General features: G+C 38.5%; 2 protein-coding genes across 2 annotated transcripts in view; one reads left to right on the plus strand and one right to left on the minus strand.

Moving 5' to 3' along the window:
- Positions 1 to 3,939, minus strand: part of CWC27 (CWC27 spliceosome associated cyclophilin) — a 265,435-nt gene extending 261,496 nt beyond the window's left edge. The window contains exon 1 of the mRNA XM_021007224.2: positions 3,698 to 3,939. Coding sequence (XP_020862883.1) covers positions 3,698 to 3,739 — 42 coding nt within the window. The 5' untranslated portion in view covers positions 3,740 to 3,939. The remainder of the gene's footprint in view (positions 1 to 3,697) is intronic.
- A 290-nt stretch (positions 3,940 to 4,229) lies between these two features.
- The window catches only part of SREK1IP1 (SREK1 interacting protein 1), a 39,543-nt gene continuing 26,748 nt past the window's right edge, over positions 4,230 to 17,024 (plus strand). The window contains exons 1-2 of the mRNA XM_021007225.2: positions 4,230 to 4,371; positions 6,647 to 6,694. Of these exons, the coding sequence (XP_020862884.1) occupies positions 4,359 to 4,371; positions 6,647 to 6,694 (61 nt within the window). The 5' untranslated portion in view covers positions 4,230 to 4,358. The remainder of the gene's footprint in view (positions 4,372 to 6,646; positions 6,695 to 17,024) is intronic.

Consider the following 17,024-nt stretch of genomic DNA (forward strand, 5'->3'; position numbering starts at 1 on the left):
AACATTAGTGCTTTCACAATGGAAGAATTATTACAGAAAAAATATGGAAAAGGGCACAATCTATTACAATCCCTCTCATTTTATGCCTCATCTTTCCATTTTCTACAAAATCTAAGTCATCTCTCTAACATGTTTCTCAATTTTTTTTGATTATAAGTTACTTCTACTTGTTCACCCTACCTCAGCCACACACAAAGATGGTCATACCATTGATCCAGTCAACATTCCAATAAATGCCCCAACTCCATGTTTAAGAATTCCAAAATCCCCTTATCTGACCATATTCTATTGGCTTTCGACCACTCCCTCTGCCTTCACTTACCAAAATCTATTCTTTGTCCACATCATGATCTCCAGTCCCTTTACCTTAAGATTCCTTCCCAGTCATCTCCCCTGCATTAACCACTATACTCTTTTCCCCATCTTGACTCTTTTGTGAGCCAATTCAATTCTAAGGTCTACTCTAATTCACTCAACTCTCTACCACTCTTAGCATATCACTGATTGTGCCCTGCCAAGGCTCAGCCTTGGATCACTTCCACCATCCCCCTCCTTCACAACTACATACATCTACACACATACTGATGAATGATGATGGAGAAAATCTCATTAGACCATTCTGACTAGATCCACTACAAATTTATGTATAAACACAAGCTCAACTGGGCTCTCACTTAGAAACCTGAACCTTTACTACTGCTAGGCAATCCTTTGTTACCTGCCTTATTAATTCACTCTCCATATCAGCCCTTCCAAACCTTTTCATTCTCTTTCAAGCCTCCCATGGCTCCTTCCCACTCCCCCACCCCCGCCCCAGGCAAGAACCCTGCCTCATATTTTAAAGAAAAAATTGAAGTCATTCATCATGAGCTCCCTCTTCTCTCCTCTTCCTCATCTCATATCACTCACATGCTTTTTGACACTACCTTCTTTCACATCACATGATGAGGTGTTTTATTCCTTCCTTACCAACGATAACCCCTGTAAGTTCAAGTTATCCCATTCTATCCCAGCCCCTCCAACAAAGGGCAATCTCATTCTTACTTTTTCACTTAGTTTCAGTCTCTCCCTATCTAATAATTCCTTCCCTACTGAATGTCAAAGATATTCACGTCTTCCCCAAATTCAAAAATACCTCACTTGATCCTTCCTACCCCTCTCATCCTATATCTCTTTTGCCCTTTGTGGGTAAATTTCTTAAAAAGGCCATGTACATTGTCTCTATTTTTTCTCCTCTCACTCTCTTCTTAACCCTTTATAATTCGACTTCTGACCTTATCATTCCACCAAAGCTGCTGTCTCCAAAGTTATCAGTGATCTCTTAGTTGTGAAATTCAACAGCAAAATTTTCTCAAATCTCAGTCTCAAACTCATGGTAGCCTCTAACTCTATGCATTCCCTTCTTCTCCTTGATATTCTCTTCTCTCTAGGTTTTTGGGACATAATTCTCCTGGTTCTCCTCCTATGTATCTGACCATTCTTTCTCTGTCTCCTTCAAGAGATCTTCCTCCAGATCATGCTTTCCAACCACGGATCTCCCTCAGGGTTCTGTCTTGGACCCTCTTCTCCCTGTATACCACTTCACTTAGTGATCTCATCAGATCCCATGGATTTAATTATCATCCTTATGCTGATGATTCTCAAACTTACCCATCTTGCCCCAGTCTCTCTCCTGACCTCCAATCTCACATCTCCAGCTGCTTTTTAGACATCTTGAAATGGATGTCCAATAGACATCTTAAACTCAATATATCCAAAATGGAATTTGTTATCCTAAACCCTTCCCTCCTCCTATCTTCCATGTTACTGTATACAGCAAAGCTATTCTCCCAGTCCACACAGGCTTACAACTAGAAGGTATTCTCGACTCCTCACCTCCACTTCCTCTCACCCTCCATTTTCAATCTTTTGCTCAGGGCCTGTTGATTTCACCTCTGCAGCAACATTTCTCAAATATGCCCCCTTCTCTCCTTTGACACTGTCATTATTCTAGTGTGAAACCTCACAACCTCATGCCTGGACTATTGTAATAATTTACTGGTGGGTCTGACTGCCTCAAGGCTCTCCCCACTCTAATTCACCCTCCATTCAACCACCAAAGTAATTTTCTTAAAGTTCAGGTTCAACCATGTCACCCACCTACTCAATAAACTTCCCTTTTTTAATCATCTCCTATTTATCCTGTATATAGCTTGCTTTACATAGATTTGCATGTGATCTCCCCCATAGATTATAAACTCCTTGAGGTCTGGAACTGTCTTTTACCTCTTTTGGTATCCCCAGTGCTTAGCAAGTACCTGGCACATAGTAGGTGCCTAATAAATGTTCACTGATTGATTTTTTTTTAATTTAAAAAAAATTTTTTTAGGCAATTTGGGGCTGACTTGCCCAGGGTCACACAGCTAGTAAGTGTCAAGTGTTTGGTCGAAGGCTGGATTTGAACTCAGGTACTCCTGACTTTAGGGCCAGTGCTCTTATCCACTGTGCAACCTAGCTGCCCCTACTGATTGATTTTTTTTTCTTTCAGAACCAAATATACAATCCTCTGTTTGGCCTTTCATAATCTTTACAATCTTCTTACACCTTTACTCCCTGAAATGTACTCATCCTGTTCAATCCACTGACACTGGCTTCCTTGCTGTTCCAGGAACAAGACACTCCATCTCTCCTCTCAGGACACTTTCTCTCAGGACATGTCCCCCATGCCTGGAATGCTCTCCCTCCTCAACTCTGCCTATTAATTTCCCTAATTTCCTTTAGCTCTCCACCATCAGATTGTGAGCTCCTTCATGGCAGAAACTGTCTTCTGACTCTTTTTCAATCCCCAGTGTTTAGCACAGTGCTTGTCAAAGGTGTTTAATAAGTGTTGTAACAGGTGTTTAATAAATGTTTATTGACAGACCATTCCCCAGCCAAGCGACCTTAAGCAACTCACTTCATTCCATCTCCTTTTCCACATCTACAAAAGGAAGGGGTTGGACCAGGTGGTATCAAAGGTCCTACTTGTATCTCCAGCACCTGCATCATAGTAGGCACTCAACAAATTCTTGATTGGGATTCCTTTCCTGCAGATTCTTTACCTAGGGGCCATGGACAGATTTTTTTTTTGCGGGGGGGGGGGGTTCCTGTAAACTTGGATGGGAAAAAACTGCATCCTTATCTTCACTAACCAATTATTCAAAACCCTTTTTCTGAGAACGGATCCAGCGGCTTCACCAGATTGGCAAAGGGGCTCAGGACACAAAAATGGGTTAAAGTTGCGAGGTCCAAGAAAGGGTAGTACGGCGAGGAAAGGAAGGAGGGAGAGATGAAAAAGTAGACTGTTCCCTCTCTGCTTGTTTTTAAAAAGTGAGCACCTAGCTGAGGTTGGGTTTAGTTGCAATTCTTCCGAAAGTATGGGAGATAGAATCTGTGACCTTTCCGACCCTGGGATTAAAGCACTTGGATTAGGAAACGTCCTCAGCAATCATCTAGGCCAACTTCGTTATTTTACAAACGAGGAAACCGAGGCCCAGAGAAGTTAAGTGACTCATCCAAAGTTGCACGTTAGTAAACGACAGAGCGGGGATTCGAACTCAGATCCCCCGACTCGCAGCCCAATGGGCGCGGTCCACACTGCTTCCTGCGAGGCTGCCATCCCACTCCAGGGAATTGCGGGGAAGCCCCGAAGCCGCGCCCGCCCCCATTGCGCGCTCACCTTGCCGTTCGTGGGCGGCTCCTGGATGTAAATGTTGCTCATGCTGGGTGGCCGAGGGGGAGGGGAGACTCCCTGCTCGGTTACGAGGCTCAGGGGCGCTCGCTCGGACCGTCCGCGCTGCCCGGCGAAGGGACAGCCCAGTGCTCGGACCGTCGGCGGCCAGGTGCGACCCCAGCTGCGGCCCCGACCGCGGCTCCTCTCTCTCCCGCAGCCTAGCGAGGCGCTAACGGAGCAAGGCGGCCGCCATACTGCGCCCGGCCCGAGCACCGCGCTCTGAAGGGAGGGGGCTCCTCGACCCTCTCCTACAGAAATGCTCCGGCAGAGGCGAAGGCGGCCCGCTAATCATCCACTGGAAGTTAAGAGTCATTTACTTATCCAGCCTCGCCAGAAACCTTCTTGTGGTTTGTTACTCTTTAGCCTGCGACTGGCAATTCCTCTTACCACCACCACCCCCCCAGGATATGTCAGAAATGGTTTGGACGGCTAGTGCTCGGTCCTCTGCCTCCGCCCGGGAACTGCGGCTGAAGCCGCCGGGTTCTGTAGCCTTCCTTGGGACCCGCGTCCCTAAGAGGAGGTGCTGGCGGGAGCGGCGGGCGGCCGGCGAGAGGCACCGGAAGCGAGTCCAGGGAGCTGAGGCCCAGAGGCGGCCCCCACCCCGGCCATGGCCCTGCCAGGTGACTGACTGCCCCCTGGGGCGGCGGGGGGTGAAGGCGCAGGCCGGGAGCCCGGCGGAGCCGAGCCGGGCCGGCCGGGGGAGACGTGTCGGGGGAGCCCGTGGCTGCGCGGCCTGGGCGAAGGAGGGCGTGTGTGGGGGTGCTTCTGTGGTGTCTGTGTGGTTGAGTGTGCGTGTCTGTGAGTGTGAGCGGGTATGTGTGGTGTGTATTTATGTGTGCAAGTAGTATGTGAACACATGCATAGTGTGTATTGTGTCTGTGATCGTGTATGCGGTGTGTGTATATTTGGTGTGTATGTGTGTATGCATGTAGTGTGTGAACACGTGTGGTGTGTCAGTTGTGTGTGTGATCGAGTGTGCGGTGTGCGTGTCTGTGAGTGTGAGCGTGTGCGTGTGGTGTGTATTTATGTGTGTATGTAGTGTCTGAACACAAGTATGGTGTGTGCTGTGAATATGTGATTGTATATGTGGTATACATGTGTGAGTGTGTAGATGTGGTGTGTGTACCTGTAGGTGGAGGCAGCTGTGTGGATCAGTGGAGAGAATACTGGGCCTGGAGACAGGAAGACCTGAGTTCAAATGAGGCCTCAGACACTTATTCGCTGTGTGACCCTAGACAGGTCACTTAACCTTAATCCACTGGAGATGGAAGTGGCAGACCACTCCAGTAACTTTGCCAAAAAAAGCGCATGGACAGTATAGTCCACAGGTCGCAAAGAATTACACACAGCACAACGTACACGTAATTATGTATGTATGTGGTATGTATATGACTAGATATATGTGGTACGCATTTATGTGTGTGTATGTGTATGAATGTAGTGTATAATGTGATTGTGTGTGTACAGTGTATGTGTGAGCATGTACATCTAGTGCATGCATGTTTACATGTATTATGTGACAGTATATGTGGGACATGCATGTGATTACATGCGTGTGGTATGCCATGTGTGTGTGGTTTGTGTGCTTGTCTTGTGATGTACATGTATACATATATGTGTGTATAAATGTATTTTGTACTTGTGAGTGTGTAACATGTGTGTTCTGTGTATGGGTGTGTATACATGCTGTGTGTGCATGCATGTGTGTATGTGGTATATACATGTTTATGTGACATGTTTATCGGTATATGTGTGTCTGTGATTGTGTGTATGTGTTATGGGTGTAAGCGTGCCTTGTGTGGTGTGCACATGCATGCAGATGTGATCACATATCTGTGCCATACGTTCAGTCACATACATGCAAACATATCTATACTACATTGTATGATGTCTTTCATATGCATGGGTATATGTTTGTGCTGTGCATACCATGTGTATATGAATGTATAAGTGCATTGTGGTGTGTGCTGTTACATGTATGACTGTATGTGTATATGTAGTATGTGTATATGTGATATGTGTATGCTTGATGTATGTCATGCATTTATGTATGCATGTGGTATGTATATATATTATATGTGTGGTATGTGTGCACAAATGCTTGTGTGGGAAAGAGTAGATGTGATGGGGGAGGAGAATGATGTTTTTAAAAGCTTTTTAATAGTAATGCTTTTTTTTTTAATTACACATACACACAGAATGTGTCAACAGAAATATCTTAAGTGGAAAAACCTTGTGTTTCCCAGATAATATAAGAATTATCTTGTGTTAATAAGTTTATTGTTGTTTAGTCATGTCTGACTCTTTGCGACCCTATTTGGGGCTTTCTTGGAAAAGAGATTGCAGTAGTTTACATTTCCTTCTCCAGTTCATTTTGCAGATGAGGAAACTGAGGCAAACAGGGTTGAGTGACTTGCCCAGGGTCACACAGCTAGGAAGTGTCTGAGAGCAAATTTGAACTCGAGCTTTTCTGACTCCAGGCTTTCTGACTCCACTCTGTCCACTGTGCCATCTAGTTTATGTTAAGTTAAAAGATTTCTCTTTCCTCTCGTTCTCCTTTTTTGTCTGGGGAATAAAGGGATTCCATAGTAATTGATATATGTTGGAATATCAATAACCACTTAGAACACAACTTGTCTGGAATGTAATAGTATATTTTAGTGAGTTTGTCAAGGCTTAGAAAGAGTGACTTGCCCATAGTATCCAACCAGTTAGTGTTTGAAGCAAGACTTGACCCTAGCTCTTCTGATTCTATCTACTATGCCACACTGCTTGTCTCTGTGTATTATGTATGTTTTTGATATAAAAGCATTTTTAAACTTTTTTCATTTTAAGACATTCTTGGGTTCTTTACATATTTGTGTGTCTCCTAAAATATGTATGATTTTATTTCAGGTAGCAACAAGGACAATATCAGAGCTGGATGTAAAAAATGTGGCTATCGTAAGTACTACATACTCTAAGATTCCATACTATAATATTTCATATTGCAGCTTTTAGAACTGTTATGTTATAACTATGTTTTATTTAGTATCCTGGAATGTAACAAAAAGCCTGACGTCCCAAAAAGCATTTATAGGTTCAGAGATTCCAATATCGGAACAAAGAGAATTCACCATTACTGACTGTTAAGAATCAGTGAGAAATCTTATGACTGTCCAAGAATAGAATAAGCAGGATTCTAGTGCTTAGTTATAGAATGTAATTTCATGCAAACTGTGTTCCAAAAAAGGAATCTTTGAATGTATTTCCTTACCTTTTAACTTTACTGTAAGAATAGATCATATAAAGCCCAGCAGTGCAATAAATGGCTGTTTATTGCCATTGACTAATTGACAACTATCTGATTACTTTTTTTATATTTATATCTGTATTCTAAACCATCTTCTTGGCATAACTTTTTTTATTCCTATGGTTTATAAATCATTATCAATTTGCTTGTATCATTCATCAAGTTTTGATTAAACACCTGGTATATGCAGAGCCTTTTACTTGAAAACTGTCTTTGTTTTCAAAATTGCATTTAATTTTCTAGCTTGTGTACTAATGTATTCATTTATCACAGATAGGTTTGGTTGTGAAAGTTTTATTTAAACATTAAGACTATTAACATATTCATAAAATCACCAAAAAGTTTTTTCAGAAAATAAAATGGCAGTTTGAGAAGCATGGTGGTGTATTAGGAAAACCAGTGATTTTGAAGTTAGATATCTTGGATTCCATTCAATTGGGAATGGCTAAACAAGTTATAGTTCATGAATATAATTGAGTACCACTATGCTGTAAGAAATGATAAATATGATAACTCCAAAGAAAAAGAGGAGTCTTATATGAACTAATCCAAAACGAAATGAGTTAAGACAGCAAAATTTTATTAAACACCTATGACGCTATATATAAGTACTGGAAAGACAAAGAAAGAACCCCCTCCCCCTTTTAGGGAGCTAATGGCCAAGTTTAGCCATAAAGAAGAGAGATAAGAGGTTACTCACCTCCTTCCTTACAAAATTAAGGTGGTATTGTCGAAGAATACTTCACATGATGTCAGACTGTCTCATTTTGTTAGTTTTGCTGAGTTACTTATTTTTGTTTTTTATTTGTTTTCAGGGATTGCTATCTGGGAGGGGGAGGAAGAATTTATTAGGGAATGTAGGTGATAAAAAAGCAAAAGAACAAAAATTGTTTTTTAAAAAAATTTGGGTTCTATTCCCAGCTCTGACACTACCTACATGTTTCTGAGCAAACTAATTAACCTATCTGAACTTCATTTTCTTTATCAATAATGGGAATAATATTTGTGCTAGTAATTTGATGGTGCTGTTGGAGTCATTGTCCAATAGACATTGTTTAGTATTTGTGATTATAAGAATATTTTCACAGTAATCAAGACCATTGTTTTTACCTTTGAATAATCTCTTCAGAAAACCTCTTTTGAAGTAAATAATGCAAGTTTGTTCATTTCTAATATATCCTATCTGAGGTGTTTCCCTAAAATTTGTTAGTTTCCCAGTTGTAGATTTGTAGATAACAAGAGAGCCATATGGCTTCTCCCCCACCAGTTCTGCAAACAGCAGGGGATTCTTTTTTATCTGGTTAGCTCTCTTAGAGCAACTCTTCTTAGAATAAAATAAATGCAAAGACTCTGCTTGTTTATCATTGGCATGTCAGAGGCCCCTAACATACAACACTGATAAACCACTGAGTTTTCCCCTCTTTCATACTTTAATAGTACTAGAGGGCAGTCCTTCCTTTTGCCAAATAATCAGCTCTCAGCAAAGGAGTGTCTTCTTCGCACATGTCCTGGCATAACAGGTGCAGATCCTGCATGTAGCATTTCAACTCCTGATAGCTCCTGGGTCTCTTTCATTAGCATCTCTTTTTAATTATCTCCTAATATTCTGTTCCTGATTGCCTCAGCTTGTTCTCCTGATAATTTTTTTTTAACGTTTTCATTTCAATTTTGAGTTCTAGATTCTATCCCTCCTTTCCTCCTTTCCCTCCCCCCTCCCTGAGATGGTAAGCAATCAGCTATAGGTTATACATGCTTTATGTATGTAAAACATTTCCATATTAGTCATTTTGTACAAGTAGACTCAAAAGAAAAAAATAAAAGAAAGTGAAAAATAGCATGCTTCAGTCTATTCAAACAATATCAGTTCTTTCTCTGGAGGGGGATAATATGCTTCATCATTAGTCCTTTGGGATTGTCTTAGATCATTGTATTGCTGAGAATAGCAAGTCATTTACAGTTCTTCATCAAACAATATTGCTGTTACTGTATACAATGTTTTCTTGCTGCTATTTACTTCACTATGCATCAGTTCATATAAGTCTTTCAAGGTTTTTCTGGAATCATCCTGCTTGTCATTTCTTATAGCACAATAATATTTCCATTACAATCATATACCACAGCTTGTTTAGCCATTCCCCAATTTATGGGCATCCCTTTGATTTCCAATTCTCAGACACCACAAAAAGAACTACTATAAATATTTTTCTACAAAGAGGTCCTTTTCCTCATTTTTTTGATATCTTTGGTATAGAGACTTGGCAGTGGTATTTAACTGGATCAAAGGGTATGTATGCACAGTTATAGCCCTTTGGGCATAGTTCCAAATTGCTCTCCAGAATGGTTAGATCAGTTCACAACTCCACCAACAGTGCATTTGTGTCCCAATTTTTCCACATCCCCTCGAACAGCCAACATTTTCCTTTTTTGTCATATTAGCTAATCTGATCGGTGTGAGGTGGTACCTCAGAGTTCTTTTAATTTGTATTTCTCTGATCAATGATGATTTAGAGCATTTTTTCCTGTGACTATAGATAACTTGGATTTCTTTGTCTGAAAACTGCCTGTTCATATCCCTTGACCATTTATCAATTGGGGAATGACTTATGTTTTTATAAATTTATACTCTATATATTTAAGAAATGAGGCCTTGATCAGAGATATTTGTTGCAACAGTTTTTTTTCCCAGTTTTCTGCTTTCCTTATAATTTAGGTTGCATTGGTTTTGTTTGTGCAAAAACTTTTTAATTTTATATAATCTTTCTCTTTTACATTTTGTAATGCTCTCTATATCTTTTCTGGTCCTAAATTCTTTCCTTATCCATAAACTGATAGATAAAATATTCTGTGCTCTCTTAATTTGCTTATGGTATCAACCTTTAGGTATAAAACATCCAATTTGACCTTATTTTGGTATATGGTGTGAAATATTGGTTCATACCTAATTTCTGTCATACTGTTTTCCCAGCAGTTTTTGTCACATAAAGAGTTTTTGTTCTAAAAGCTGGATCTTTAGGTTTATCATATACTAGATTACCATGGTCATTTACTATAATGTAATTTGTATCTAATCTATTCCACTGATCTACCAGTCTATTTCTTACTATCCACTCACTCTATTTCAAAACTAGATTGTTTTGATAATTAGCACTTTATAATACAGTTTGAGATATGGTATGGCTAGACCACCTTCTTTCGCATTTTTTTTCATTGATTCCCTTGATATCCTTGAACTTTTTTGTTCTTCCAGATGAATTTTGTGATTATTTCTCTAGCTTTATAAAATAACTTTTTTGATAATTTGATTGGTATGGTACTGAATAAAAAGATTAATTTAGGTAGTATTGTTATTTTTATTTTATACTGGCTCAGCCATGAGCAAATAATATTTTTCCAATTGTTTAGATTTGATTTATTTGTATGAAAAGCGTTTTATTGTTGTGTTCCTGGATTTGCCTTGGCAGGTAGACTCCCAAGTATTTTATATTGTCTACAACTATTTTAAATGGGATTTCTCTTTCTATCTTTTGCTGCTGGAATAGTTGGTAATATATAGAAATGCTGGTGATTTATGTGAGTTTATTTTGTATATTGCAACTTAGCTGAAATTGTTAATAATTTCAAGTAGGTTTTTAGTTGATTCTCTAAGATTTTTAAGTATAGCATATATCATCTGCAAAGAGTGATAGTTTTGTTTCCTCATTGCCTATTCTAATTTCTTTAATTGTTTTTTCTTATCTTATTGCTATAACTAACATTTTTAGTACAGTATTAAATAATAGAGGTGGTAATGAGCATCCTTGTATGAGAGATGATCTCTCAGAAGTGAAGCCTCCTCAAAGGGTCATTAGTTCTTGTTAATGGTTCTGGTATTGTTGCTTTTGAGTGGTACATATGTACCAATACTAAGTGAAGACCCCTCAGAATGTAAGACCCCCTCCCCTAGCCTTCTCCCTCTCCTGCTCTTGGATAGTGTTAGCAGAAATTCCTGAGACATGGGAGCATCTTGTCTATCTCGTCCTCTAGCTGGTTGTATGACCTTGGGTAAAAGACCGCTGAAACTGTGAGGCCCTGAAAAGGGGAATGTGCTAACATAATTTCTATACCTCTTTGTTCTCTCTGTTGCTGGGGTAGTTTTTACACGAATAGATTGTATACCTAAGGCTCAGTCAATGAGCCGACGGGAAGTTAGGGTGGGCTGCTACCTTGGGGTCTATGTAATCTTACCTTGAACAAAGAGCACTTGGAACTCTCAGGGCAGCTGAGGCAGCAGGGGGGTGCACTTTCTGGAGAAAGTCAATGAAAAGATATCTCCTTCTGCAAACTTTTGTCAAGACTCTGGTTTTTTTAACTGAGTGAAACAATGTAAGCAATGTGAGATCTCTCAGATGGACTGAGTGTAGCAATTTCTTAGACTGTTACAAACTCAAGATTGGTTACACTAGCCTCAATAGGCCTAAGTTTCAGGTTCCTAGAAAACACATGATTTGTACTGTTACATCAGCAGTAGGTAATGGCTAATTACTAAAAAGGATAAAATAGCTAGGATTGGTAGTATTATAATCAGATTCCTTGTTTCTGTGGTAGATTTTTGCGTTTTTGATTGTAAGGCTGAAATTCCTGTCCAATGGGAATTCAAAGCCAGTGGTGGGTGGGTATCTCTGTGTTAGGGCTATATATATATAAAACCTTTGTCTTGGCCTTTGTGCCTTGCCTCGCTTCACTCCGCAGACACCCACTTCTTGTAAGAACATAATAAATCTTTCACTTTATACCTAGAAAATCTTTGAGTGTTATTTTTGGATAACTGTAGTACACACTTGCTTCAGCCCTGATTGGAGTTTTGGGGTACTGGGAAAGCTTCTAGGTTGTCCCTATTACAGATAATGCTTGCTGATGTTTTAGATAACTATTGCTTATCATTTTAAGGTAAGCTCCATTTATTCATATGCTCTCTAGTATTTTTAATAGGAATGGATGCTGTATTTTATCAAAGGCTTTTTCTGCATCTATTGAGATAATAATATGATTTCTGTTGGTTTCATTATTGATATGGTCAATTATGCTGATAGTTTTCCTAATACTGAACGAGCCCTGCATTCCTGGTATAAATCCCACCTGGTCATAGTGTATAATTCTTTTGATATATTGCTATAATCTCTTTATTAGTATTTTATTTAAAATTTTCACATCAGTATTCATTACGGAAATTGGTCTATAATTTTCTTTCTCTATTTTAGCTCTCTGTAGTTTAGGTATCAACACCATATTTGTAGTTTAGGTATCAACACCATATTTGTGTCATAAAAGGAATTTCATAGGACTCCTTCTTCACCTATTTTTTCAAATAGTTTATGTTGTATTGGGATTAATTTTTCTTTAAATTTTTGGTAGAATTTGTGCGTGAATCTATCTGGTCCTGATGATTTTTTCTTAGGAAGTTCATTGATGGCTTGTTCTATTTCTTTTTCTAAGATTGGGTTAAGTATTTATTTTTTCTTCTGTTAATCTGAGTAATTTATATCTTTGTAGGTGTTCATCCATTTCATTTAGATTGTCAAGTTTATTGGCATCTAATTGGGTAAAATGGCTCCTAACAATTGTCTTAATTTCCTCGTCACTGCTGGTGAATTTGCCCCTTTCATTTTTGATACTAGTGAGTTGGTTTTCTTCTTTTTTTTTTTAAGTCAAATTAACCAATGGTTTATCTGTTTTATTGGTTTGCTTTTTTCTCCCCCACAAAATCATATCCTAGTTTTATTTATTAGTTCAATGGTTTTCTTATTTTCAATTTTATTAATCTTGCCTTTGATTTTCAGGATTTCCAATTTGATATTTAATTGGGAATTTTTTTATTTGTTCTTTCTCTAGTTTTTTTTTAGTTACATACCCAATTCATTGATCTGCTTTTTCTTTATTATATTCATGTAAGCAATTAAAGATATAAATTTTCCCCTAAGTGCTGCTTTGGCTGCATCCCATAAATTTTGGTATGTTTGTTGTCATTTTCTTTAATGAAATTATCAGTTGTTTCTATGATTTGTTCTTTGACCCACTGATTTTTTTAGGATTAGATTATTTAATGTCCAATTAAATTTTAATCTTTCTATTTTCCATTATTGAATGTAATTTTTATTGCATTATGATCTGAAAAGGATGTATTTACTATTTCTTCTTTTCTGCATTTGGTTATGAGGTTTTTAATGTCCTAATACATAGTCAGTTTTTGTGTAGGTGCCATATACTGCTGAGAAAAAATGTATATTCCTTTCTATTTCCATTCAGTTTTCTCCAGAGAGCTATCATATTTAACTTTTCCAGAATTTTATTCAACTCCTTAACTTCTTTCTTGTTTATTTTTGGTTAGATTTATTTAGTTCTGAGAGGGGAAAGTTGAGGTCTCCTATTAGTATGGTTTTATTATCTATTTCCTCCTGTAACTCATTTGACTTTTTCAGAAATTTATATGCTTTTACCATTTGGTGCATATGTGTTTACTATTAATATGACTTCATTGTCTATGTTACCTTTCAGCAAAATATAGTTTCCTTCTTTATCTCTTTTAATTAAATCTATTTTTGCTTTTGCTTTGTCTGAGATCATGACTGCTACCTCTGCTTTCTTTGCTTTAGCTGAAGCATAATAAATTCTGCTCCAGCCCCTTACCTTTACCCTGTGTATATCTCTCTGTTTCATATGTGTTTCTTAAAAACAACATATTGTAGGATTCTTTTTAATCCATTCTGCTATCCACTTCCATTTTGAGTGAGTTCATTCCATTCATATTTATAGTTAAGATAACTGTTTCCCTTCAAGCTATTTTCCCTTTGTTTATCTCCCTCTCTCTTATCTCCCACTCTTTCCCTCCTCATAAGTGTTTTGCTTTTAATCTCCACCTTCCCCAATATACCCTTCCTTTTATCAATCCCTTCTCCCCCTTCTATTATCTCCTTCCCTTTTTAGTTCTTTATAGAGTAAGATGGATTTTGTGTATGTTATTCCCTTTTTGAGCCAGTTTTGATCAGAGTAAGGTTTAAGCTTTGCCTGCTACCTACCCACCTCCATTTTCCACTACATTATATCTTTCATGCCTCTTTTATGTGGGATAATTTACCCCCATTGAGTCTCCACTACCACCACTACCGACCCTCACCTCTTCTTCCAGTGTAATTTTCTTTCTCATTCCTTTATTTCTGGGGATATCATCCCATCAAAGTCACCTTATATTCACACCCTCTGACTGTATATACTTCTAATCGCTCTTATAGTAATAAAATTCTTAAGCGTTACAAATATTATTTTGCCATATAAAAATATAAACCTTACTGAATTTCTTATATTTTCTCTTTCTTGTTTCTTTTTTGTCTTTTTATGTTTCCCTTGACTCTTGTATTTGGAGGTCAGATTTTTTTATTCAACTCTGGTCTTTTTAATTAGGAATGTTTTAAAGTCCTCTATTTCATTAAATGTCCATTTTTTTCTTGTGTTAGATTATATTCAGTTTTGCTGGGTAGATGTTTTCTTTGTTGTACCTAACTACTTTGCCTTCCAGTATATCATATTCCAAGCTCTCTAGTTCCGTAATGTGGAAGCTGCCAGATCCTGTGTAATCCTGACTTTAGCTCCATGATGTTTGAATTGTTTCTTTTTGGCTGTTTGTAATACTTTCTGCTTAATCTGTGAGCCCTGAAATTTGGCTATGATGTTTCTAGGAGTTTTCATTTTGGGATCTCTTTCTGGCAGTGATTGGTGGATTCTTTCCATTTTTCTTTTGCTCTTTGGTTCAAATATATCAGGTCAGTTTTCTTTGCTAATTTTTTGAAAGATGTTGTCCAAGCTTTTTTGGTTTTTTGTTTTTTTGTTTTTTTTTTTCATCATGGCTTTCAGGTAGTCCAATAATTTTTATATTATCTCTCCTGGATCTTTTTCTAGGTCAGTTGTTTTTTTTCCAATGAAAATTTCAAATTTTCTTCTTTTTTTTTACTTTTTTCATTTTGTTTTGTTGTATCTCAATGTCTCATAGAGTTATTAGCTTCCACTTGCTCAATTCTAATTTTTAAGTAATTATTTTCTTCAGTGAGCTTTTGTACTTCCTTTTCCATTTGGCCAGTTCTATTTTTTAGGGAATTATTTTCCTCAGTAAATTTTTTTATGAATTTTCCCATGATGTTGACTCTTTTTTCATGATCCTCTTACATTTCTCTCATTTCTTTTCTCAATTTTTCTCCTGCTAATTTAATTTGTTTAATTAAAATCTTTTTTAAGCTCTTCTAGCAATTCTTTTTGGACTTGAGACTAAATTACATTTTTCTTTGAGGCTTCACATGTAGCCTTTTTGACACTGTTGTCCTCTTCTAAGTTTATGTCTTGATTCTCTCTGTTACCATAGTAACTTTCTATAGTCATTTGTATTTTTGTCTTGCTCATTTTTTACCTTTTTTGTAACTTGGTGTTTTTATATGAGGTTGGGCTCTGGTTTTGTACTCTTCCAAGCTTTTTGTGCGGCTGCTCAGGGTCTTACTGCTGGCTTTCACTGGAGGGTTTGTTACCCTTCTGGCTTGTACTTGGAGTTGAGCTTCCCTCTTGGCCTCAACAAGGAGTTTACTGTTTGGTGTGGGGTTTAGCTGCTGGCCTGCCTTAGGGGTGGAGCTACTGGATTGTTGTTGTAATAGAGTCTTTCTCGTGGCTGGCCCTGGAGGAGTGATCTTGTTGCTGGTTGGCCCACTAGGTGGGGCCCCACTGCTGGGTTGCTATGCAAACAAGGTCTTTCTCTCTGCTGGCAGGCCCCCAGAGGAAGGCTTCACTACTGGTCAGCAGTGGAATCAAGGCCTTGCTGGTGGCTTTTGCTGGGGGGGTAGGAAGGGTCACTGGAGTGGGGCCTTCCTGAGATGCACAAACTGCGCACTTGCCCAGGGGCTGATGGTTTGCAAGAGGGTGGGGCCTTGTTGGTGGATTGCCCCAGGTTTGGAGCCTTGCTGCAGGCTCCCTAGGCTGAGTCTGGCTGCTGCTCTTGGACCTTGCTTCCTACCTACCCTAGTAAGACAGATCTTTCCCACCATGCTGGTAAGCTACTTCCCTGCTCCTAAAGCAGTTTTGAAATGGTTTTCTAGTTGTTTGGAGGGGAATTTGGGAGGGCTTCAGAGGTTCTTTTCTCACTGTGCCATCTTGTCAACCAAAGTACTTTCCTGATTCTCTCATCTTTTTATCTCCTTCCTTTCCTATGTCCTCTTTCTCTTCTAATGGCTCAAATCAGGTAGTGATACACCTGTAACATAAGATATGAAACTCAGAAATTCCATCTTTTTATCAGGTATCACCCCCAAATCTTCTCATAGTCTTCAAAAAGTTATTTATTTACAATTTCTCAGTTATAACCTTCAAAACTCTGAAAATAATCACATGCAAATGAGCTTATGGACTATAGTACCATGCAATTGTTGTTATTTCAGTTAACTATGTGTCTTCAAATGGGTCCTAGGATATTCTCTCCTCAGGTCCTAAGAACAGTCTTTTTGTCCTCATGAGAGGATGTGTTTACTCTTAAACTGATTTTGTCAGTTTTCCTCACATAAATGTTCTTTTTTTTCTCCCCCTTTCAACAAGCAAAATGTCTGCATATTAAAGGGGCAGTATCCTACAAATAGATTCTGATATTCAGGTTGCCTTCCTTTCACATTATTCTCTCAGACTCTAATCTTCAGATGCTAGGAAGCTTTTGTTATTATTGTTGCCTAGCTACCAACATAGCATGCTGAACCTTTCTTATTGTTAGGTTTACATCTTTACAGATGTTACTGATAAAACCCTTTTCAGTGAACAAGTGTTTTCCAATATGGACTACATTTTTAAAAATACAATCAGTCAGCTCATTATTTTTGGACCATAACATTTTTCTTTTGTTTATAGGAGTAACAGAAAGAGCTTCATGAATCAATTTATTTTGCTTTCATGCCTGAAATGTGGATGTCCTTGAATTGATCACAG

Source organism: Phascolarctos cinereus, unplaced genomic scaffold, assembly GCF_003287225.1.
Source record: "Phascolarctos cinereus isolate Bilbo 61053 unplaced genomic scaffold, phaCin_HiC Scaffold_4;HRSCAF=312, whole genome shotgun sequence".
Classification (NCBI taxonomy): domain Eukaryota; kingdom Metazoa; phylum Chordata; class Mammalia; order Diprotodontia; family Phascolarctidae; genus Phascolarctos; species Phascolarctos cinereus.